We start from the raw sequence: 24,627 nt of genomic DNA, 5'->3' as shown, positions 1-24,627 counted from the left end.
TACAGAAGACACATCTATTGGAACCCACCAAGTGTAAATCCCGGGCTAGAGGTACCGGCAGTATACCTCTTCTGCAAGATCTGATGGGAAGGGCTGATGTAAAAGGGGAAAGGCAGTCTCTTAGATCGGGGTCGCCAACCCCTGCTCTGCAGTAGGCTAGAAACCAGGCTGTGCAAACAAGCAAAGCCTCATCCGTGCATGCAGGCAGCGCACAAAACCACGGCCCCTCCAGTCTGTGGGAAAAACTCTCTCCACGGAAGGGGTCCCTGGCGCTCAAAAGGTTGGGAGCCGCTGCCTTAAGATTGCTCAGGCCCATGCCGTAAGGGCTTTATAGGTTAAAACCAGCACTTTGAATTGGAGCTGGAAGTAAACTGGCACCCAGTGCAGCTTACAGAGCAGATGTTTAATATGGGCTGTAGGAGTCACATAATTGCCTGCACCCTTGCATGGTAAACTAACTGAAGCTTCCAGATATTCTCCAAGGGCAGCCCCATGTAAAGCCCATTGGAGTAGTCCAATCTGGAGGTGACTTAGGGCCAGAGTGATTGTGAGCAGGGGCCTGCTGATCCAGGTATGGGCACAGCTGGTGTAGAAGACAAAAGCTGTGCAATCTGCTTATCGTGCAGTAGTTGTGAATCTATAAGGACCCCCAGGTTGCACACTGTGTCTGTCTAGGATAGTGCAACCCCATCCAGCACCAAAGATGGCATGGTCCTGGAATTAGAGGGCCCCCAAAACCAAAGCCGTTCAGTCTTGCCAAGGTTCAGTTGAAGCCTATTGTACCCCATCCAGACTCTTGCAGCCTCAAGGCACTAGGATAAGACGGTCATGGCATCACTTAGTTTCCCAGGGGTAGAGATGGACAACTGATACACAAGGCAATCGATGAGCTCACCCAAGTGGCATGCAGATGTTACAAAGTAAAGGAAAACATCACCCTGTGCCACCCCACGTAGCTGGAGGTCAGACTGGGATCTCTTCTTCCTAATTATCATCAAATCAGATTGACCCCAAAGGAAGGAGGCAAATCAGCACACCATGCCACCCACCCCCAGGCATCTGAGCCGATCCAGAAAGATAACACGCTTGATAGTACCAAGAGTCTCTGAGAGTTCAAGGATGGCGTGGATGGATGCACTACCCCATCCTGAACACGCAAGAGGTCATCCAAAAGCAGGACCAGTGCCATTTTGGTCCCATACCCAGTCTGAATCCTAATAGAAAAGGGTCAACATAATCCAAAGCTACTGATTCAATGAAAAATTAGCCAGTTTACAACATTAAAGGTTTAGCCTACTCTTTGTGAGATAAATTAGGCGAAGAGCCAAGGAAGATAAAATAAATGTTTTTCTGAACCACCGTGTAATCTTGGGATACCAAACCAATTTTGCTTTACCTCGGTATCATTGTTGAGATTCCACAGATCAAGTCTTCCCATTCCATCTACACAGGCAAAGAGGGCAGGGTGTGTTGGTGACCACATCACATCATACACATAATCTGAGTTGTCTTCAAATGAATATAGAGGCTTGTTGTTCTAAGGGGAAAAAAACCCATTTAGCATTAACACACTTTGCAATTGCCAAAACAAAAATATTTAAGGCACGGTGGTAAGATTTATGATAGTCAGGAATCACTATTACTGGTATTACGTTTTCTGGCTTTAGGACCAAAGATTGGGCTGATGGTCAGCAGTGGGGATATGGCATACTGAATCCTTTTTGTGTATGTTGGAGATGGTGGAGTTAATAACAACACAACTTTTCGCACTGGGTTAGAAAAAAGTATTATAGTGCCAAGAACTGACCATCTCTAATACAACTTATTGGCTGCAGAGATGAGCCTGGGAACAAAATGAACACCGGGGTGAAGGTGGTCTCTCACTGAATGCTTGTATTTAATCCTGACAACATCAAATGAAAGTTTAGCTATATTTTGTCTTTTGATTGTTCATTCATTATGTGTTATCAAGTAATTCTCTTAGTGGCAAAAGTTTCACTAAAAGCTTGAAGTTTCTCAATTTGAAAAAATACTCAGTCATTCTTGGGATTTGTACTAAATTATATTATATAAGAAGAATAATGTAATTTTAACAATAAAATTAGATATGGATGAAGCTGCAATTTTTAATTTCGTCAGAGCTAACACAGAAGAGATTTTAAGAAGAGATTGGATAACCCTTTGTCTGAAAGGGTATAGGGTTTCCTGCTTGAGCAGGGGGTTGGACTGGAAGACCTCCAAGGTCCCTTCCAACCCCATTATTCTATTATTAGGACTTTCATCATGCAGAATTTTATAATATTCATGAAACAAACAAGAAACTACTAGTTCATTTTGTGTGTGTGTGTGTGTGTAAAACACTGTTATACACTATAATGTAAACATAACATACTAATAGCAACTTTAAACTGCTACAATGGTTATAACGATCTATATTTATGAGAATTGCTTCAGCCAAAGTAAGAAGGCTGAATAATAGATAGATCTGATCTGTACGTGTTTTACTCCTATATTACAATAATAAATTATGGCACTGATGCATGCTTCAATCAAGAAAATTTAATTCTACACAGACAATTTCTACAAGATGGGGTTTTATACAAGTCAATATTGTTTATATGTATCTATTGATACCTTAGTTGTCCAAAGCTTTACAGTCCAGTCAAAAGAAGAAGTTACAAACAGATGTGAAAAGTCTACAGGTCCAACTGCTGCATGGCAATGGATTCCTGTAATAGGCCCTTGGTGGCCTTCAAACATCTCACTGATTCCAGCTTTGCTGTTAAAATGCATACAAAGAAAAAATATTTTACTCTAAAAGAATGCAAATACTGATGCAAAACTCTAGATACAAAGTAGTATTTAATAATTCACAAAGAGGATCACAAATGATCTCTACATTATTGCATATTCCATGGAACTGAATGAAGCTTAGTAGCACTATAAATAAAAAACTGTATTAATTAAATAGCTTTGCTTTGAAAGATAATGTTTACAACATACTACATACCCTAGATAGCTGTATTATTTTTTCAAATTCCACTTAAATTAAGACATTATTGTCTTCCAAGAAAAATCAAGCTTCCCAAGAGATGCATTTCCTCTGTAATTTTCAGTCTGAAATCAAGGATGATAAACCCTCAACAGTATCAGCGCAAACTACCAATTTTGGTTAGTTCTAACCCAAAGCACTGTACAGCATGGTTTGATGTATGTTTGAGAAGAGACTGGAGTTTCAATTTCATTTAAGAAAGCAATAGATAAGCTACAGCTATACAATTTCAAAACAGATTGAACAGCAGGAGACAAGCTGCTCAATTTATGACTGGTGCGTGATAGTACTGTATAATTATCTACAAAAGCAAGAATTTGGGATATTCTGTCACAATTCCCCTCCAAATTTGATTAATCAACATATGCCGCATCAAAACTCAAAAGCTATTCTTATCTAGAAAATAATGGAAAGTTTTAATTATTAAATACTCTTTTAAAATCTTTACACAATTTCTTTTAGAGAAGTACCACTGTATATAGTCATCCTATGACAATTAAAGAGCAGCAATTCCAAAATTATGTTTCTTAAAGTATGACCCTAGACCCTTGTGGCTGAAAAAATGGAATCCCAGGGTCTAATCACCTGCCATGGCGACATGCTGTGTAGACAGAGCCCTCTTCACTTCCAACGACAAAGTTGTTGACATCTCCAACAGGGAAGGACATAGAAGTGACAGCAACAGCTTTGGATTGCTTATGAACTAACTCCATGCTATCCTGGAGAGAAGGATGTCACATTTGTTTTTTCTGTTTTCCCAAACAACTCTTCTGCTAAGATCAAGGAGTATTCCTGACACTAGCTTTCTACAAAACATTTTTACTCTATATACTTGCTTTATTTGTATTATCCAGTTGAAAGTATTTCATATAACAAAACTACACAGAGTATATAATGACAATGTATTTTTTTCTCAACCTATGGAACGTATATTTTATTAATGTCTACAGTAAGACAAACATACTACATATTTCAGATGTTCTGCCACATTATTTAGACTGAGAGTTAATCACTTAAAATCATTTAATGAGCTTCTGTATTTAAATAAGCAGGTGAACTGAAATATTCTCAGTAAAAATTCTATACAACTTTAAGCTACATGCCAGCTCTCAGAAATCAGAAAAGAGTATTTAGATATATGGGGCTGGGATATCAGACACTTCATACTGCAGGAGCATACATTTATCTGCAGAACTTTCCTGAAACAGATATAACAATAAGTGTTTGATATATTTAATATGAAATATACCTGTGGCTGTGAAAGCATATCCAGGCTCCATGAGCAAATCTTCCCATCAGTAGAAATGCTGATAAGATTATGGGCATTCTGTGTCCCCACAACATTTACACAATATACAGGATGCTAAAGCAAAATCATACAGCACAGTTTTAAGAAAGCTTCTATGGAAATTTAAAGTGTCTTCAAATAAATGCAAATCTAAATTTTAAACGATCAGGCAAGAAGGACAAGAAAGATATCCAGGGACTTAACAACCCATTTTTTTCTACAGCTAATCATTTGACCTTCTCCAGAAACTAAGATCTAGATTTGGTTTGTTTAGCAATTTTGGAAGATTAGACACTTCACTGAAAGTACAAAAACCAGTGCTGATATAGGAAGGATTAAAGGTTTGTTCCTGAAGTACAGGTAGTCCTCATTTACTGACACTAATCGGGACCAGCAACTCTCGACACAAAATGGGAAACTATGTGACTGTGACTGTTCTTTCAAGCTTGAAAAAGACAAGACTATTCAGTTTCACATCTTTGGCTTTTGTTTGCCTCTTAAGCCCTTTAGAATGCTTGAATACCTGTTTACTGTCTTGCACACATTGAAAGCAATGTGACTGTGCAACAGCCCAGGACTGGCAGTGGTGGGGGCACTAAGCAAAGAGCTTACAGTACACTCTTGAAATCTCTTCCTCTCCAAACTCTCTGTTCTGAGGTGGGGCCAAGAAAAAAAAATGATTTCTTTAGGCAATCAAGGTACCTTTGCCTGATCATTTCCCATTGCCAGCACAATTGCATTGCTTTTGATATTTAGCATGGCAAATAGGTTACTCTGTTGTAATCCTTTCCACTCCAATCTCTCTGCTCTTGAAGGAAAAAAAAGCCCACAGGTCAGGCACATGACAAAGCCTACTGATCGTAATGGCAATTATGTGATTGAGAAATGTTGTAAATGATTGCAAATGGGCCTTATAAGTTATTTTCCAGTACCGTTGTAATTTTCAACAACTGCTGAATGAGTGGTCAGTAAATTAATACTACCTGTATGTCAACATCAGCAGGGGAAGTTATGACAAGGGAAAGACCGAACTTTAATAAAATGGAACAAAATAAAAATGAAAGGAAATAGAAGGAACAGCTATAGTGATGTAAAAGTATGGTATACCTATCAACATTCCTAAGCGCAGAGCAAAGGAATGACCAGACAGGCTAGATTTTGAAAATATGAATAGCTAATACTTTCATTTCAGGCCTACATGTTTTCCCAGCAGGGAAAATGTGTTTCTCAAGGGAAAGCGAGAGCTAAGGAACAAGTAAGATATGATCTCCTGTTCATAATGAAAAATTCAGAGACCTTGGAACCTGGAGAGAGACAAATATAGGTAACAGGAAATACCATAGAACCAAGTAATGTGAAATGGTGAATTTACCCCTTTCAGCAAAAGGTTTAATTCAAATAGGACCATAATATCTTTTATAAGACACTCGTTTCTTGAATGTTCTACTTTTTTCTTCACACGTTCTGAATTTTATCCCATCATGCTGTAAGCAAACACTATCCTAAATTACCGAATAAGCCAGTAATTTTTTTCTTATGTCTTGCCTTCATTTCTTTTGCCACTACTTCTCACTTTTTCTGTGCACTTTGCAGAACACTGTTTATCCTCAAAGGGGATTGGGTGATGAAGATATATGGATCTCCCGTTCCCTACCGTGTGAGCAGCAGCTGAAAGGGGAGTTCTCTGAACCGGTGTTCGCTTATTGCTACGGTTATCCCAGAGCACAATTTGTCCAGAGTATGTGCCACCAACCACCAAATTTGGATGAAATTTTGCAAATGTAGCAGACATAACAGCTGACTGTAAAATGAAAAAAAAAAGTAAACGTTATTTCTGAATATGACTGTTTAATATTTGCTAAATGACTTCAGGAATGACTAACTCTGAAAAGGGCACATTAATTGATCATCTTTTAACCTATGAAATGGTATATTACATTAAATATATAACACAGGGAAATGAAACTTCATTATTATGCTTAAGGCTACTTTCTTAAAAACGGGGGTCAGGAAGATAGTTGAGCCCAGATGTGTTGATTCTGGTTTTCTCAGCTGTCATATTACCATGTCTATGTCTTACATTTATTATTTCACTAGTTGTTTCATTAATTAGGTGCTTAGACTTGCATTGGGAGATGGACAGCCATATAGACTTGAAGTAAATATTTTATAATAATCTATATTGAGGCCAACTTGTACATTTCTACATTAGATTATTTTGTAATTTAATTATTTTAAAGCTGAAATAAAGAGTCTTTTATTTCCCTTAAATTTTTAGGCTATGTATATTTATCTTCAATATACAAATCGGGTTGAGATGTGGTTATATATTTTTAATGATAAATGCCGAGTCTGTACTTAATGCACAGAATGTCATCTTTTACACAGTATGAGATTGTGCAAGTTTAAGTAAGGCACATTATGTTAAAAAGATGGTTGGATCCTTCAGACATCAACATGTTTTTGGAATGGGTTACATTTGAAATTCATTTCACCTCAATTAAAACATTATGCTGACAATTAAAAGGCAAGTCTTGTCTACTTTCCCTAATACAAAATCTTTACCCTTGCAAGATAAGAACTTGCATTACCTGGCAGTGAAAGACATATTCTGGAGTTGTTTTCTTATATTTCATATTCCAGACAAGGGCCACTCCATCAGGCTCATGAGGAGCATCTTCATTGTTGTTATAAGATGCTACTAACAACTCTGGGTACTGGATAAAAAAATAAAAGATTCTCTGTTGCTGACTTTAAATAAGACACATTCAAATAAATCCAAATTAAGTTACTAAACACAGGTTTATTTCTTGGAAATCTATTTTGACAAGAGAGTAAGGAAAATAATATCTATTAAGGAAGATTTATTAGACTAAATAAAGTTACCTGAGATGACCAGTCCAAGCAACTAACAACACGATGCTTTGACCAACGCTCATCAAAAAACTGTCTGTTTAAGGACAGTTTAGCTCCTGCCTGAATTTCTCTGGGGGGGGAAAAATAAAACAATAGTAGAGAGAGGACTTAAGGTCATTTCCAGTAAAATTAAAGCAAATGGAGTAACACATTTTAGAAATTCCCATATTACCCTTCTTTGTCTTCTAAGTCTCGGCCACTGTAGTCAAAGAAAATATTAATTTGCTCAGAAAGAGCTCTTTCTACAATTCTTGTAGAATGATCGAAGAAGCTCAAAAACTCTTCAGAATGCAAAATCTGTTGCTTTTCTTCTTCTGTTAGTTCATGAGGGGCAACTGTGGAGAGATACAGATTTGAACGTGTCTTATAACCAACAAACTAAAATGAATATATTTAATGATTAGAATGACATTAGTGTATGTGGGCTTAAGATTTTCAACCGTGATGGTAAGTATACAAATATATGCTTTTTAGTCTTTAAACTTTAATAAATACAAATTTTAAACAATAAAGAGAAATATACACAACAAAACGAAAACAGACATTTGCTAAGATATTGCTAAGCACATTAGTTTGTGCTTAAATTGTAAGCCGCCCTGAGTCTTCGGAGAAGGGCGGGATATAAATGGGATTAAATTTAAATTTGAGTCAGATATGCTTCCTCCTTTTTATTATTAAAATGAGGAAATAGCACTCTTTTAAGAGAATACTGAAGCAGGGAGAACGCCCTGCTGGTAATATTAGTTTTTATTTATAATAGTTAATTGTTTCTTTATTGTTTTTAGCATTTATGGTTAGTTCTAGTTTTATATACTGTAACTCACTCAGAGTTGTTAGAGTAAATGGCATATGAATGGATGTAAATAAATATTTATACCTTCTTCCTCTTCCTCCTTTTTCAAAATGCTTTCTTCCTCAGGTTCAACTGGTGGTTTTTGTATTACTACATCATCTTCATCATCCTCATCTGTAAAGAGGAAAGTTGTCAAAAACTGCTTAGCCAGTTGTAATCTGGGATTACATTTATTAAATAGTAAAAAAAATCATTGTCAGTGAACTCTATCTAGTGATTTTTCTAACACATCATCAGAACTAAACACACAGTACAGGGTAGCTTTTCGGAGATTTTCACTTTAAATTTTTAACTTCTATCCAGCTTTGTCACTGGAAACAAAACATTCATCCGTGTGATTTCACGCTGCATGTTGACATATACCTGCTATAGAATCATAAAAATCAAGCATCTTAACAGAGCTCTCAGAACCATAGCTTTCTTTAGATATGGATGGATTCAGTAACAAAAAGTTTTTCATAAAGGAAAGAAGTTACTTTAGTTTTGGTGATGCTAGCTGGAAAGGCAAATTCTGCTAAGACACATACCAAGAGAGATTTTTTTTTCCATTTCTGTCATTCTAACTGCAAGTCTCATTATCATTATGAAGTTGGCCAGTGAGCATTTTAAAAGTAGAATACTGTTTCCTTAATTGCAACCAATAATAACAAGTGTTGACCCTTTGAAATACTGAGCATTGTTTTTGCACGTTACATTTTTTAAAAATAGTACAAAGAAAATTAAAAAAAAGAGCAATCTGGTGTCGTAGAACATGTTTCTTCCTGCCTCTTTTTGTTCTGCTTCTCAGAGTATCTTTCTTAAAATACTTATTTCATTCGTTAACCAGCTATGTCATCTGTCTAGAAGAGAATGGAAGCAGAAGCCTGTGTATCCTGCCTTCTTGCAAGTAATGAGGCAAGATTCAACAGGGATTTATTTGTTACAGCCATTCCCCTGACCCATGTTCAAAGTCATGGGGGGGGGAGGGAACAGTGGTCAAGAGGTGCAAACCAGCTGCCAAGCTATGGTCCCAGCAGCCAGGCCAGCTGACTAGACAGCAGCAACCAGATGGTATTGCTGGGATTGTCTATCCCCGCTCTGAGGTGGCAATGGGATGGCACAGCATTTTTCTGCTTGACTGCTTCCAATTATGTTTTTTCTCCAATGGCAAGTCTGTGCAATTACCAACTCTCCAGGAGGTCCAGAGACAAGCCTTTACCCTGCAAACAAAAATACAGCTTGTAGGCTCTACCAGCTGCCAAGCCACACACATAGTGATAGGCTGAAGCAAAATCTGGGGGAAAAATAATCTTTCTAACTCTAGTTTAGTCAATAAAAAAATACATCTATACCTGAAGGAACAAATGTCTTAAATGACACTATATAATGCATACAATAATACAAACTCCAACTTAATCAAAATGATAATGACGTATGCCAATCCCGCATTATATGAAATCGAGCGATTTTTACGTTCTGACAAGTTTACAGAACTAGGATAAATGGCATGAACAATTTCAATATATGCTCATACTTCTGAACCAAATGGTGAAGGTTAAAATCTTTCCTTTCAAGGGCCTCAATCAGCCACAAAGGAAAACAGTAATCACTGTCTTTTCAACCAGCCCAACCACATTTGTCAGCCCTTTCTCCGTCAATGCAGCCAGAGCAATCAACCTGCCAAACATTCAGAATGGAAAAACAATCTGAAAATACAGGGTATAATGCACCTGCCAGTGAAAATGGCCATTTCAAGAAAAGCTAGTGATCTCAGTGACCCTGCTGAGGAGGCGGTGGTGCAAAGGGGAAAGAACGCGTAAAAGAATTCTTAGTGATCTCCACTCTCTTGCACATTGACATTTCCTTACAAAGCCTGCCAATTACAGCTTTTGTGCTACTTAAAAAAAATGAAAGCTTTTTTTGGACAAAATAATCACACAGAGAAACGGAAAGATACTGCTCCTTTTTAGATGAATTTGTACATACAATGGACTATTAATCAGAAAACTGGATAACGGAGCAATTCCATGCCATGTGCCCCAAACAAGAGAGTAGATTTCCACCCAAGCATTGGGGTAGAGAAAATTGATAAATGCATAATTCTCACTTAATAGCGAGAGATTGTGAATAGCAAATTACAAAGCAATGACTAGATTAAATAATTCAGTTGAATTAAGTGTGGACTTCTCTTTACGTATGTAGACACACTACAGCAAACAATACCACCGTGACTTCAGAACAGGAATGCCACCTTGACCTTTATAAGTTGTTCAAAGCTCAAATTCCATATATTCAGAAATTAAATCTCATCTTTCTGGCTCTGCCATTCCATTCTAATTCTAAGTACCATTTCAGTGATAGAAGTCAAATCCTTGTCAAAAGCAGATGGGCAGCTCCCTACTGCCCAAGCGATCTGGTTATTTACATATATTACAGAGATGAAATCTGATAATCAATTGCCCCTCCCTTTTCACATTTTTACTGTAGATGACAGATGTATAAACAAATTCCTCCTTGTCCTTATTCTTTATTTGCTGTCAATGCCTGGGAATAACTATTATTGACTCTCAGCCCTAGAAATGGTATTGCTACAATTACCTAAATACACTTACAAGCACTGGAGCAATTTCTCATTTCAGTTTAATACTTATTTTTAAGATATATGCAAACACCATTAAATAAACAACAAACTTTAATCCTGTTAATCTTACACTTTATCACTTAATAGCATACTATCAAAGGAATTAGGAGAACTAAGTGGATATCCAAGAATAGTTATACCTTAGTGGTTTAAATTTAAGCTGATATGCAAACAAATCAGCAGAATTATAAATTCACTTCAATATATAGACATACATGGTATTTATTTTAGAATAATCTACTATTCTGGCAAGAAGCCATAGCTTTTTCTAAATCATCTCTCTGCAGGTCAACAAATTTGGGCTAACTATGTGATCAGAAAATTTTTTATCTGTCAAGAGTCCTATTCCTGCTTTTTACCCAATAGTACCCAGAGCCTTTGAAGTACTTCAAGCAGTGCCTGATGCTTTTCAAACATCACTGTGATCCAAGAGATGAGTTTTCTGTCTATTACTCACTAGCCTAAATGATACAGTTGTGCTGGCATAATGGCAAGCACATCTGAAATTCCTGCTGCTTCTGCCTTCTTTGTTCCTTGTATTCAACTCATTGCCAAATTAAGCTGCTTAATCCTGTACAACACTGTGAAAATATAGGCCTATTTAATTTTCCCCCTCAATATATACTGGTCTATAAAATCTACTTCTCCAGCTTTGTCACCTTAGTATCCAAATGGCGCCTGCTCTCTTAAATGAACGTACCCTTTCTTCTGGGTGTGTGTGTGTGTGTGTGTGTATATATATATATATATATATATATATATATATATATATATATATATATATATATATATATATATATATATATATATATATATATATATATATATATATATATATATATATATATATATATATATATATATTATAGTATGAACAATAATACATGCATATATATATACACACACACACACACACACACACACACACACATATATATATATGCATGTATTATTGTTCATACTATAATATTCATTTGTAATGTAAATATTAATATTCCTACCAATTGTTCTCATTCCTTCCAATATCCTGTTTTGTGTAACCTTTGAATTCACCTTTTGCTGCTAGAAAGCATATTCATATATCAATGAACACCAAATATTTCCCTTATTAATGTCACTTCCATCTTCCTTTTTCTTTTTAAACTTCTTCAAGTGCAGCTGGAAGTATCTGTTTTTGTTTGCTTTTCAATAAAGCCCTATATACACCAATGGTTCTACTAAAGCTGACCACAGAATAAGGATGCAAAATTATCCAAACTTTGTAATTAAATTGTTATACAGGTTTATTTTTTTCTCGCCAATATATATGTCCCACAGAATATACTATTTAAAATGGCAATTTTAATGACTAATATTTTATGTCAAGATGTTACAAATACAGTATTATGTATGAATTAAAACCAGGATACTATACAGCAGCAAAAGTTAAATACTACTGCTTATAATCTAATATATATGCATCTGGATTAGGCCCCGGAAAATATTTTGAAAAAATGTCCAGCTCTTTTATTTCATTGCTATAATCTCTTTTATTATTCAGCATACAAGATTTACTCCAATGGTACAGAAATGCTTTATTTATTTCACATTAAAAGCTACATTGCCACACAAGAACATAACAATGAGGAGTGAAACTACATGTCAAATCATTTTACTGATGAATATTTATTAAAATATACTAAGTGGTTACTATGTTTTTTCCTTGACAGAGGATCTAAGGTTACAAGGCAAGCATTAAAAATCTGTAAAAGTAGCAGTTACTTTTAAAATGCCAAATCTCTTCTCAATGAATGGTAAATGAATCAGTGAATTTTTACTTAGTGTTAACATCAAAATTGTGCTGTGTTTTGTTGAGATGAGAAGAAAAGCAGGCTGTAAATTAGACAGCGCCTTGCAAGAAAGAAATTCCAGTTGTCTATGTGGTCTGTTGTTACAGAGTAGGTTAATCAAAGTTAAATCATCTGTGAAATGGGTGTCTTTTGTTAAGCCGAAGTGTCTTCAGATCACATTTACTGTTTTATTTTTTTATTTTTGGCAGATACTTCTTAAAAATAGTAGAAGGAAGTAACCTAGTCATATCTCTAGTCACATAGATCTAGAATTTTTCAAATGATAAAAGTTTGACAATATTAAAGCACTGAGTAGAGATAATATGGTTAGATTCACTTCACTGCTAAAGAGGCCTCATTTGCATCCCTTACCTTTCTTTTCTCATTCTAATAAAAATCCTATGCATCAAAGTCCTGACAGTGACACCTATCAGTAATACTGCAAGATAACGACAAGCTTTCATTCAATGGAAGCTAACTGATTGTTAGTTGTATTGGGGAGTAACAGACAGGCAATCTGAAGTCACTTTGAAGATTCACATCAACAATCAAACCTCTAACTTATGTGTTAACTTGACTATTTTTCCTTTGTATACATTTTTCTCACAGGAAACAAACATAGACACATGAGACTAATATTTCACTGAATCTTAAGCTTGATCAATACTACAACTACTACAAAACTTTGCATAGGCAATTAAGTAAAATGAGTACGTATGATGACTTATTTTTCCCATGTTCTGCCACTATTTATTCATATCAGGAGCCTACTGTGTCTTACATACACAATACAGTACAAGACTGGAAATTACAATTATTAACACACAGTATTCTGTTCAGATATATTATTTTGTTATGGGAACATTGTAAGAATTAAGTACAGGTAATAATTTAGTACTTTCATACTGAGCAATACATCCAGAAATGGAAGCTCAAGGGTATCTATAATATAGAGCTATAATATAGAGCAATTATGGAGTTATTGTTTTCCAATTGTTAAGACATGAAAACACTAAGAATGAGAAGATAAAGAACCAAGTCTATATAACTTCCTAATCATTTTCAGATTCTAAAAAAAGAGTAATCTTTGCTTTTATAGACAATTTTTCAAGTAGACCATGTAATGGGTGTGTATCATATACCTTTTGAGTATCAAGTCTGTTTCCTACAGCTTCTGCTGAAGTTCATAAGCTATCCGGGGAAAACTCTTAAGTTGCAAAACACAACCTCCCCTTCCTCCTTCCCAAGAAGAGTAATCTTCCTCTTAATCTATGTCTTTTAGTATCTTGGATGGTAAAAGAATCCTTAAAAAGACTATTTGCCTTTGATGTTACTTCCCTGGACTTATTTTTATTTAGTTCCACTTTTATGTGCTTGGATTTATGCTTGGATCACTTATATTTATATTCTTTTACAGCTGCTCTTTTGACTTGTTACTCTTTTTTGCTTTTTATAGTGTGCAAGATACCTCAAGTTACTCCTTTTCCACTTGAGATAAAAAGCACTTTAATTCTTGAGTTGAGTTTGACTCATAGTCTCTGTAACCAAAAGTTAAGAAGAAGTTTACCATTGTCTTCTGGATTTTTTTTCAGTTCTTAATCTAACAGGAATACATAAATAATGAATAAATGGGATATATAGCACAAAAACTAGATTTTGCTGAACACTTTTTAGTATAAGTTTTTAATATAAAGTGAAGACATATTTGAGGACAAGTTTGGTGCAGTGGTTAAGGTATCAGGCTAGAAACCAGGAGACCATGTATTCTAGTCCCACCTGGGGCATGAAGCCAGCTGGGCCAGTCACTTTCTCTCAGCCCTAGGAAAGAGGCAATGGCAAACAACTTCTAAAAAACCTTGCCAAGAAAAGTGCAGGGATTTGTCCAGGCAGCCTCCAAGAATCAGGCACAATTGAACAGAAGAAAAATAAATGTGGATTTTATCTTAAAGTAGGATTTCTAATCCATATTTTTATTTTTATTTTTTTATTTTAATTCCATTTATATCCCGCCCTTCTCCGAAGACTCAGGGCGGCTTACAAGCTTAGCAGTAGCCTTCATTCTATGTATATGCCTGCTTATTAGGGCTTTCATACACCCCCCAAGCGGCATTATTACAAAGTCAGCTTAATTGCCCCCAACAATCTGGGTCCTCATTTTACCTACCTCGGAAGGATGGAAGGCTGAGTCAACCTTGAGCCTGGTGGGACTCGAACCTGCACTAATTGCAGGCAGCTGGTGTTACTTAAGGAGGCATTAGCCCACTGCTCCACCAATCAGACTACTTGATAATTAAAATACCTACAATCATTCTATTTATATTTATTTATATTTATACACACCTATGTCCAATTTCCTCTTGACACCATGTCAACCTAACCCTAACTGGGGTTTCCTCCCATGGGATTTTCCCATGTACTTTACCAGGAAATGTAGATAGGGGAGGGCTCAAATAATCAACGTTCTCCTAACCATACCGATGCATTAAGAATCCATTAGCAATGTCCATTTTGCTCTTCAAGTACATGGAGACCCAACCCCCCCTATGGGATTTTGTTTACATGTCTTACATCAGTATATGTACATAAAAATTGGGTCTGTTCATCTATGACAAGAAACGGAACAATTGCTGGTAGTCCTCACTTAACAAAAATAACTGGGACTAGAACCTCTGTCGCAATGCAGTTGTAAAGTGGGATATCACATGAAAATAAAATAAAATAAAATAAATAAAATAAAATAAAATAAATAGCAGGATAAAAAATCTTGTTGTTGTTCTGTCAACCCTATTCAGCATAAAAGTAAGTTTATAGATACATCTCTTAATTATATACTGCCCTAACATTCTTTGATGTAAAAAAAGGCATCATAAATGTCAGATTTACTGTTTTTTATCCTTTGCACCATATAGCAAAAACACAGAATGACTTTTTTGAATCTGTTCTTTGTCACAAGTTAAATACTGTTATGCATGCAAACTAGAAAGAACAGTGAGGCAATTATGCTTACACCTCACTCCCGTACCACCCAGGCAACTTCTAGATAGTTCCTTAGCCTTCTAGAACACATTTGTAACAGGCAGGGAATGCTAGGCTTCAGTGGAGGAGGAAGCCTAGAAACCATTCTGGGGACACAGCTGCAGGGTTTTTGTTTTTATTTTTTGCCACAGTGCATCCCACTACCAAAAAAGGAAGCCACTTTTTTTAAAAAAAGTTTTAAGCTAAAATTGTGCATGGCCATTCACTGGTCTATAAATGTGCCTTCGTTGCCCTTGGGACTACAACTGGTTCTACTATTTATTTTATATGTAAGAAACTCTGCAAAGCCTTATTTTTCTAAGAGAAAAAGACATGTGTATGATACTTTATTAAAATTAAGGTAAATTATCAAATTAAGGTAAAAGCACATAAAAAATAAGCCAGAATTCTACACCAATTCAAATGTCTTGACAGAATTGTTTTTTTTTTCTGCAAATATTTTTTAATATTCTCCACAAAGAAAATATTGAATCTATTTCTTGTATCAAGGTTTAAGTCACTTACCTTGTCACGTAAGTCTTTTTATATAGAAAGATAATCTTTACGTGTAAGGAGACAATATGAATGAAATTTGTATTTACCTTCTTTAGGCTGAGTCATAGCTGGAGTTTGGGTCTCCTTCGTATATGTGACCATTTCTCGAGGAGGAAAGTCGACTTGAGTAATTTTGGACATTGCAAGTTTAATAGGTCCACGTCTAAAGAAAATGAAGTGGAACATTATAAGCAATGTATTTACAACACCCTGTCTAACACAAGTACTCTATGGAACAATTCTATGTGAAAATTTGACAGAAAATTAATAGAACTAAACTAAAACAGATCACACTTTCTTATACTGTATCAGATGGTATAAATGTTAGTGGATTTTGGATAATTTGCTATTAAAAGTAAATAAAATGGATTCAATCTAGAATTTTGCACAACAGAAATTCACGAACAGGATGATCCTGCAGGATGAAGGGGCAAGAACATTTTCATCATACCCCATTTAGAGCCTCATACTCTCAAAAACCCTCCAAAGAATTCCAAAACTTCACTACAGTATAATTGATTTTTTTTACTTATTTTCTCAATCATTCTGCCATATAGAAATGCTAATAATAAATAATGTGCAATTCTAGATCCAACCCAGTACAGCCACAATTTAACTTATAAAGTATCTTATGTTTAAATCACTTATACCGGTAATTAAGATACCATTGTGCAATGACTTTTGAATTAGAGAGTCATGAAATGCCTGAAGAACTACCTGATTTTAGGGTTATACTCATGATAGGAATGCACAGATTCGATTTGAAAGAGGTGCTTCGGAATGCAAAGAAACATGTAACTATTGAGGGGAGGCTTCTGCTACAGCTGTGTAATCCTAGAAACAGACCAGACATCTTGAAGGAGTTGCAGATAAGAGCCATGTTTGCATTCCTGAAAAGTACCTCTTCAAAACTAAATCCAAAGCACTGTACATCACAAGATGGTTCCCATTAAGCATCTGAATATATGCCTACTGTACTTTGGCCATAATGCATCTATGCCTCTCAAAAATGTAATAACGTAGAAAACCCCAATACCTGTTAGTCTTGTTCTATTCCACACACTGTAATGAAGTTTCATATTTACTGTATATTATACTCTTCCCACTGCAATTCATGTATATTCTTTACTCTTATATGATAGGCCAGTTTAATTCCTGTATTATAGGTGTGTGAACAGGCAAGCTATTTGCAAATTAATTCTTTGTTACAAATATCAAAAAGTAATATTTTTTAAAATCTAGGAAGAAACATTTAATAAATTAGTAAGTTAAAAAATACATTAAAGTGCTGAATGCAAATGTGACAATCCAGAAGTGTAATTTAAGCTGTACTTATAATTTTTTTTCAATTATGTTAGTCCATTTTCCCAAACACATATTTTCTAGTTTATACTGTTTGGAAATTTATTGTTAAAAACTGCTGATTAACAAATTCAATACTATTTTATTGCTCATAATGTTACCTAATCACAATGGTTTCACATATTATTTTTTAAGAATCTTACTTTGAACATACATAAACAATTGCTACATAAAGATGGAAGGTAAAAAAAACTCTGCTGTACCCCAGATCGGAATCAGAGTGGAGCTGTAGAACAGATGGATCAGTATCCCAATGCAGCGTCCTGATACACAGGTTGAAGGACAACCATGCAGCATTAGCAAAAAAGGCCATAGATTAGTAAAGCAAGTACAGTCTATGAAATGTTAAGGCTATTGTTACACTCATATTATGGTTTCAGAAACAAAGAAATGCCAAAAGGTCAGTTAGTGAAAATCAAGTGAACATTCAGTACTACAGGAAAACATGCAATATATTATCAATTAAAATACAAACATAAAATTAGTATTGCTAGGAATACCATATGCTGGCTGTCAAAATCTGAAAACCATTTGTTTTCTGTATCTTTTTCCTGCTGCCTAGATTTCTGCAATCTATATATGGTATATGATTGCAATATTATATTAATCAAATAATTCACAGCACCTTTTCACAAGTTTATTATGCTACATTTTGAAGGTATTAACTTTAACTAGATTAACTACTGTATTTATAAAATCAGTGATTCATAGACAACTACACTTCAATTATATTCTGTGGAAATATATGCAAATTTAATAAAGTAAAAGTTTTAAAACTAACCAACAAAGATTACTTTAATTAGATATAATTGATAGTATCAATAAGATATATTAAATTTTTGAAAAGAGGTATAATTTCAAAAACATGAAAAACATATAACATATTGATAAGATACACAGATTTAGTAGTGCCATCTGATCCATTTCATTAACATATTGTAATCTTGCCCTAAGCATTAAATATGTTCAGGAAATTGTCATATTGGTAAAGGAAATGAGTCAACACATAAACCTTTGGGTACAGAAAAATTGCTTTTCCACTGGGATATACTACTGCTAGTGTTTCCAAGACATGACATTGCTATAATTATGGGTTAAGCACAGCCTTGGGCTTATGTCATTTAATTTAAAACCAACCCAAGACATCCAATGTCAAGAAAAGAGCATGCTTAATAAACCTATTCTGCACATACTTAAATTCCAGTGAATCAAAAGTAATCTTAGAGCACAATGCAGAAGCCAGTATATTCATATAATAAACATACAATGCAACATACTGAAATAAAGATGTAAAAGTAAATATATTTCATATAGTTTATTCTAAAATTTATTTAAATATGCATATGCATTTTAATAACTATTTTTATCTATATTGCCAATAGTCTGTAGTCAGGAATGGCATAATTTTTCCAAAATTTATTATTGGGATATAATAATGTTGCCACCGCCCCGAAAATAATATGAGTATATTAATGTTATTTCCTTTTTTATCGGCTTTTTTCTTTGAAGAGTGTTATCTTCAATGTTGGGTAGAATTATTATATTCTGTCTCTCATATATTCAAAGGAACAGTTGTTTATAAATAATTTTAACTTTATTTAACTATAATATTGTATTAATAGATAATATAAGATACAAATTGATATTTTCAGGCACAGAACTCTGTTCTGTCTCAAAGACAACTAGTGTCTCTTTCTTTTATATGCTAATTAAATCCTCCTCCTTCCCCCCCCTTTTTACTCTGCCTCTCTTAGGTATTTCTCCCAGTTTTTTTAGCTTTCTGTCCTGCCTTCATTATAAGGAGTGTTCACTTAACTCTTTAACTCCTATTTCCTCCTAATGTATACAAAAAGGCTAACTTTACACCCTGAATACACAGATTTTCTGCCCTATTGCAAATAATGAAATTGGTTTTGTGCAACTTGAAAATAATTAGAGACCCATCTATATTCAGCACAACTGGTTTACACTTTGCTATTTTCCATTATTCAAAATCTTCCACATGAAAATTTAAATGCAATAATTTTCATTTACATCCTTTAAAAAAGATCTTAAGATACACAAAAAGCAACCGACAAAACATTACTGTAAATACATAGTAGCTGAATAACATTGAAACAGGTTTTGAGTGTTAAAATGGAGAAAAAAGTGTTTATAGAATTATATCTGCAAAGCCTCCTTAAAAGTAGGGGGGAAATAGCCAAATGTCACAGAGGATATGTCAGGTTTTTGGAGAAACTACTTAAAATAGGCTGTTGTGCTTTCAATGGATGAAGAGCAGACCCAACTGTAAGTCCTCAGCTAAGTTCATATAAAAGATGGTTCTCTAGGTTAAATGACCACAATGATTTATGACTATAATTCCTAGCTCAATTAGAATCGTAAGTTGAGGGCTACCCGTGTTTCTTTGGATAGGCTTACTCCCTAGCCCCTACTCTTTGTTTTCAAACTTAACTTTCTATTTTTTTTTAAATTAACCTTTTCATTGGTTCTCATTCTTCTTGTTACCCAAGGTTTTAAGTATATATACTGCACTGTCTAATTTTGCTTTTATTATATTTTTAATGTTATTATACTTTAAAGCTTGTTTTTAATTAATTTTGCTAGAAGCAAAGTAGGGAAACATTTATTTATTCAGTCAAACTTCTCTGTCCAGTTGGGGAAAGAATTCAAAAAATTCACCTGTATTTGAAAAACCAAACAGGTGACTTACCAGCACTCTATCATTTCTTTGATCTTAAAAAGTTCCAGCAGGTTTAGAACTATTTGTGCTTTCTTCGTAACAGATTACATTGCTGTGCTTTCTGAGGACATGAAGAGGTCAAACACTATGCTGACTTGTTCTGTAAATATTCTTAACTCTCTAATGAATTTAAATGAAAATGAATTGAGAAGGCATATTATAGCAAGAGAGCTAATATGGTCTAATGGTTAAGGCACTAGATTAAAAACCAGGAGACTGAGTTCTAGTCCTGCCTTAAATATGAAAGACAGTTGTGTGACTTTGGGTGTGTCACTTTCTCTCAGCTCATGATGTCAGGCTTGGGCAACAAGCCATTTGATCAATTCCAGCTGCAACCAATGGATCAACATTTGGTTGATCCCAAAAAAGCAGACCCTGGACTTGTGGGAAAACACACAGAGAGATAAAGACATATTATAGCCTGACAGCCCAATCATTGTAAATTTATCATCAGCCAAATGAGCTTCATAAAATAAGTTGATAGAAATTATATCACCAAGACAGAAATATTATCTTTCAAACATATATTATTTATGCATATTTGCAAAAGAGTTGTTGTATAAATCTATAATTAACAAATAAATCATAGCAGGCTATACATATTTTAGTGGGATTCTACTAAAAGGCTGACTCATCAGGTTTGAATATCCCTACTGGATAAAATATTGCAGATGAAATGGTTGCAATATGCTTACTCCTATTGGACAAAGAAAGGCTGATAAGCAATTAAGATTAATCCCAAGTATTTTATAAAGTGCACTCTATTTCCTAGTTGCGCTGAAAATCACGAAGCAAACTTCATCGAAGGATGGCAAATCACGTGTAATTTCTGGCTAGCAACCCCCAAAACTGAACAGGTTGTTCTTGAATTATATGGCAATTGGGATTGGGATTGCTATTGCTAAGTGATCTGATTGTAAAGTGTGACATCATACAACTAAATCGTTTAGTGACAGCAATCTAGGCAATCCTGCTTGCTGTTGTAACCCCAAAATGTGTGGGTAATTAAGCAAGAATCAGTGGGAATTGTTGGTAAAGGCTAAGTGGGTGCCACAGTGGAGTGGGGGAAGCCCTGCCAAATTGATCTATATGTCTAAGGCTTTGAGCTAAACTTTAGCATGTAGTTTCCTAGTAACTTTTGGGCAGGGTGGAAACCTGCACCAGGATATTGCCCAACCATACAACTGTTTTTCATACAACTGCCTAGATCAGGGGTGTCAAACTGCCAGCCCATGGGCCGGTTTCATCATAGTGAAGCCGTGCCCACCCCACTGCCGGCAATGCAAAAAGAATCGCAATACATCGCGACAAGTCACGTGACATGGCAAGCTTGACACTTGTGTCCTAGATGATTCTACTCATTACTGCAGTCAGGAGGCAAGTTAACGTTCACATTTTTACTGAATGCAGTATCACTTATGTAACATTCTTACCCTGCATTGTGTCTAACATTTTGTTTTGAACTCTGGTCTGTGACCATAATAAATTCTATCTATCTTCTATGAGAGCGTATTTTAAAAACTGTTGGCAGCAATCACGCCAGATCATGCAGATGTTGGCAACAATCATACAAAATTCACTCAGATTTATCAAATCAACCATATCAGTGACAAGAAAGCTTTCTGAATCAACTGAAAACTTCTCAAGGGCAATTTAAAATTCATATGTGGATGTCTTTTTGGCGATTTTCCTAACAACACGCAATAAAAGATAAAATGAATAATTCATTTTTATAATTTTGCAGCTGGATAAGCCATTTCTTTATAATCTTTTATAAAGATAATATAATACCGGTGTTTAATGCTTTTGCCACCTTCCTGATTTCTTGTTATTGGTAGAATAATTACGTTAAATCTTTTTTGTTATCTTTATATTTAACAATATTCTTTTCAAATTATATATTTTGTTTAAAAAATTTTAATTACAATAAAATGTATGATTCTTTAGTTTTATGCTTTTTTAGTTTTGTTAATTGAATACTTTTAAGAAGCCTTTAAAGGTATAAAGACTTTAAGAATGCCTAAAATGTCATGCTGGGTCCTATGGATATTTTATTTGTTGTACACATTTAACACTATGGTAATCTTAAATAATTCACAAGATTCTTTACAAAGCTGATCTTGCAATTTCTTTTGTTCAATTTCCTTTTAATCAATTCATTCATATTTTATATACTTAACTTAGTTCCAGATGCTTGATTATGGGATTTTCTAGACAATATTAGACTAAATTTAGTAAGATTGTTACTACTATATCTATAAAATTCAGCAAAGATAAGTAGTGGTAGTTAATAAAATCTATAAGCTATTTTTTCCAATTTATACCAAAATACTAAGAACAGATAGTATCTTCAGAATTGTACTTGCTATAACATTTGAATCTATTACGTATTCTTCTATCAGAAGAAACTTATACTAAACACGTCCTGCTGGCATTATCCTGTGACAGAGAAGCCAAAGCAATAACACCATTTAATATAAGGAAACAGACTGCAGGTTGTTGTTCTCAGGTTACAACTATTAGTTGAGCAACAATTCAGTTACAATGGTGTTGAATGAATGGGAGATGACCAGTCCTCAGAGTTCTGACTGGTGCCCAGCTTGTTATTACAAACTATGGTCATGTGATTTGCAACATTCCCTGACTTACCCACAAGCAAAGACAAGGTAGAAGTGAGCAAGAGGTCGTAAATTGTTCCTGCTGCTTTTTCACCTGCCCTCCATACTGCTTGCCTGCAACAAGCTTCTGTAGTACCCCCACACTCCATAACGTCTGCCTGCAGCATACTCTGTCTTCTATTCATACAAATCTTATAGGTACCAGTGAAACTTGTAGCTTAAAGTTGTAATTAACTCCTACCCTATGAATATTTTCCATCCCAAGCCCTATACATTATTAACCTGAACACATGATTGTGTTAAGACTGGCTGTGGTTAAATAAATCTAGAGATAACTATAAGCTATTTCTTAATAGTAAAGCAGAGATTTAAAAAATTAAGTAATAATCATTATGTTTCAACCTACAGACTATGGAACATAGCAAACTATACTAATACTCCCTTTTTACTTCTTGCAAAATTTGCTCTAAGAGATCTTTTAAACCTTTCAAACAGGTACTGAGAAGAAAGAAACACTAGTACAGTGGTAGAAATGTAGAAACCTGAGAAATTAAAATAGCCCTAAAAATATGATGGCACAACTCAAAAAGACAAGGAACAATGAACAGAAGGAGAACACCCAATTATATATCACCACAATCAATAAATACAAAGCAGCGGAAGGCCACAGAAGAAGACATAGTGTTATTATCAAATCTATTTAGTAAGCTACCAAGGCTTCTATCTCTTTCCCCATCTCACCCCATGCCAATAACAATTTTGTCAACTATCAGACTTACTAGCTATTTCATGAAGTAAAACCAAGCACTAGAGTGTTTTGACATACCACAGCACTCAAAAATAATATTTGATAATAAACATCTGATTATTTTGCCTGTAGAAGTGAAATAACCTAAAGTAATTATTTAAATTATTCAAGTTTTATTTTATTCAAATGAGTGCTACTCCAAGATGCAACATTAGGAAAATATCAGTAGAGGAATTAGAAACAATAGGAACCTTCTTTAGAAAATTACATTTTTAGCTGAGAATTTAGTACAGTTCAAAACATATTTTGGCTAGAGTCCTTAATGTAAAAGAAGCTGAAAGGCAATCAAATTCTGCTGAATAGAAGGAGGAGGAAGCTACTGGATCATGTCTTGTGACATGCCAAGAATGGGCTATATCTTTTGATATGTGTATTATGTTATTGAAAAATACCCTAACAAAATGTTTTATACTTCATAATACAATTATTCTGAGAAAACATACCTTGAACCAACAGCACCATCACCAGAATCTTGGCTTCCGGCCTCACTTGGTGTGCTCACAGATTTCGAAGATGGAGACATAGGAGGAGGGACTAAATAGTGAAACAGACAGGTATCCGCTGTTACTAGTCGTAGAGGTTGCACAGCTTAGGATGTTTCCAAATTAATTTAACATGGAAGCATTAAAAAAGTGATGGTAAACAAAACAAAACAAAACAAAAATAAATAAAATGGATGAAAATGAACAATAGAAAAAAGGGGAAAAGACAATGTTAACATACCATGCTGGACATTCATGCAGTATTTGCCATTTAAATGCATTTTGGGATAATATTAAAAAAAGATGTAATTTACTTAAAATGCAAGGAAAATATATATTCAATTAATATAATTGCAATTAATATGGCAACAACCTTTTCTTAGAAATTAAGTAATTAAAAATGCAATATATTGTGTAGAATTCCCATAATTTTTGAGGAAAGGTTTTATTAGAATCAGGAAAGAAAGAACCAAGATGATTTTCCTT

General features: G+C 34.7%; 1 protein-coding gene across 4 annotated transcripts in view; it reads right to left on the bottom strand.

Annotated features, from left to right (window-relative positions):
- DYNC1I2 (dynein cytoplasmic 1 intermediate chain 2) overlaps positions 1-24,627 on the bottom strand; it is a 43,368-nt gene that overhangs the window by 3,724 nt on the left and 15,017 nt on the right. The window contains exons 4-15 of one of the 4 annotated variants that reach the window (XM_081314545.1): positions 24,103-24,247; positions 17,694-17,753; positions 16,176-16,291; positions 8,134-8,223; positions 7,429-7,591; positions 7,227-7,326; positions 6,932-7,057; positions 5,995-6,141; positions 4,302-4,415; positions 3,638-3,771; positions 2,635-2,779; positions 1,397-1,537 (exon numbers count right to left, since the gene is read on the bottom strand). In XM_081314545.1, the coding sequence (XP_081170671.1) occupies positions 1,397-1,537; positions 2,635-2,779; positions 3,638-3,771; positions 4,302-4,415; positions 5,995-6,141; positions 6,932-7,057; positions 7,227-7,326; positions 7,429-7,591; positions 8,134-8,223; positions 16,176-16,291; positions 17,694-17,753; positions 24,103-24,247 (1,481 nt within the window). The remainder of the gene's footprint in view (positions 1-1,396; positions 1,538-2,634; positions 2,780-3,637; positions 3,772-4,301; positions 4,416-5,994; positions 6,142-6,931; positions 7,058-7,226; positions 7,327-7,428; positions 7,592-8,133; positions 8,224-16,175; positions 16,292-17,693; positions 17,754-24,102; positions 24,248-24,627) is intronic. The other 3 variants (XM_081314546.1, XM_081314547.1, XM_081314548.1) reach the window with 3 other exon arrangements.

This window comes from Vipera berus (assembly GCF_964194415.1).
Source record: "Vipera berus genome assembly, chromosome: 1".
NCBI lineage: Eukaryota > Metazoa > Chordata > Lepidosauria > Squamata > Viperidae > Vipera > Vipera berus.
This window is presented reverse-complemented; position numbering and strand designations above follow the sequence as displayed.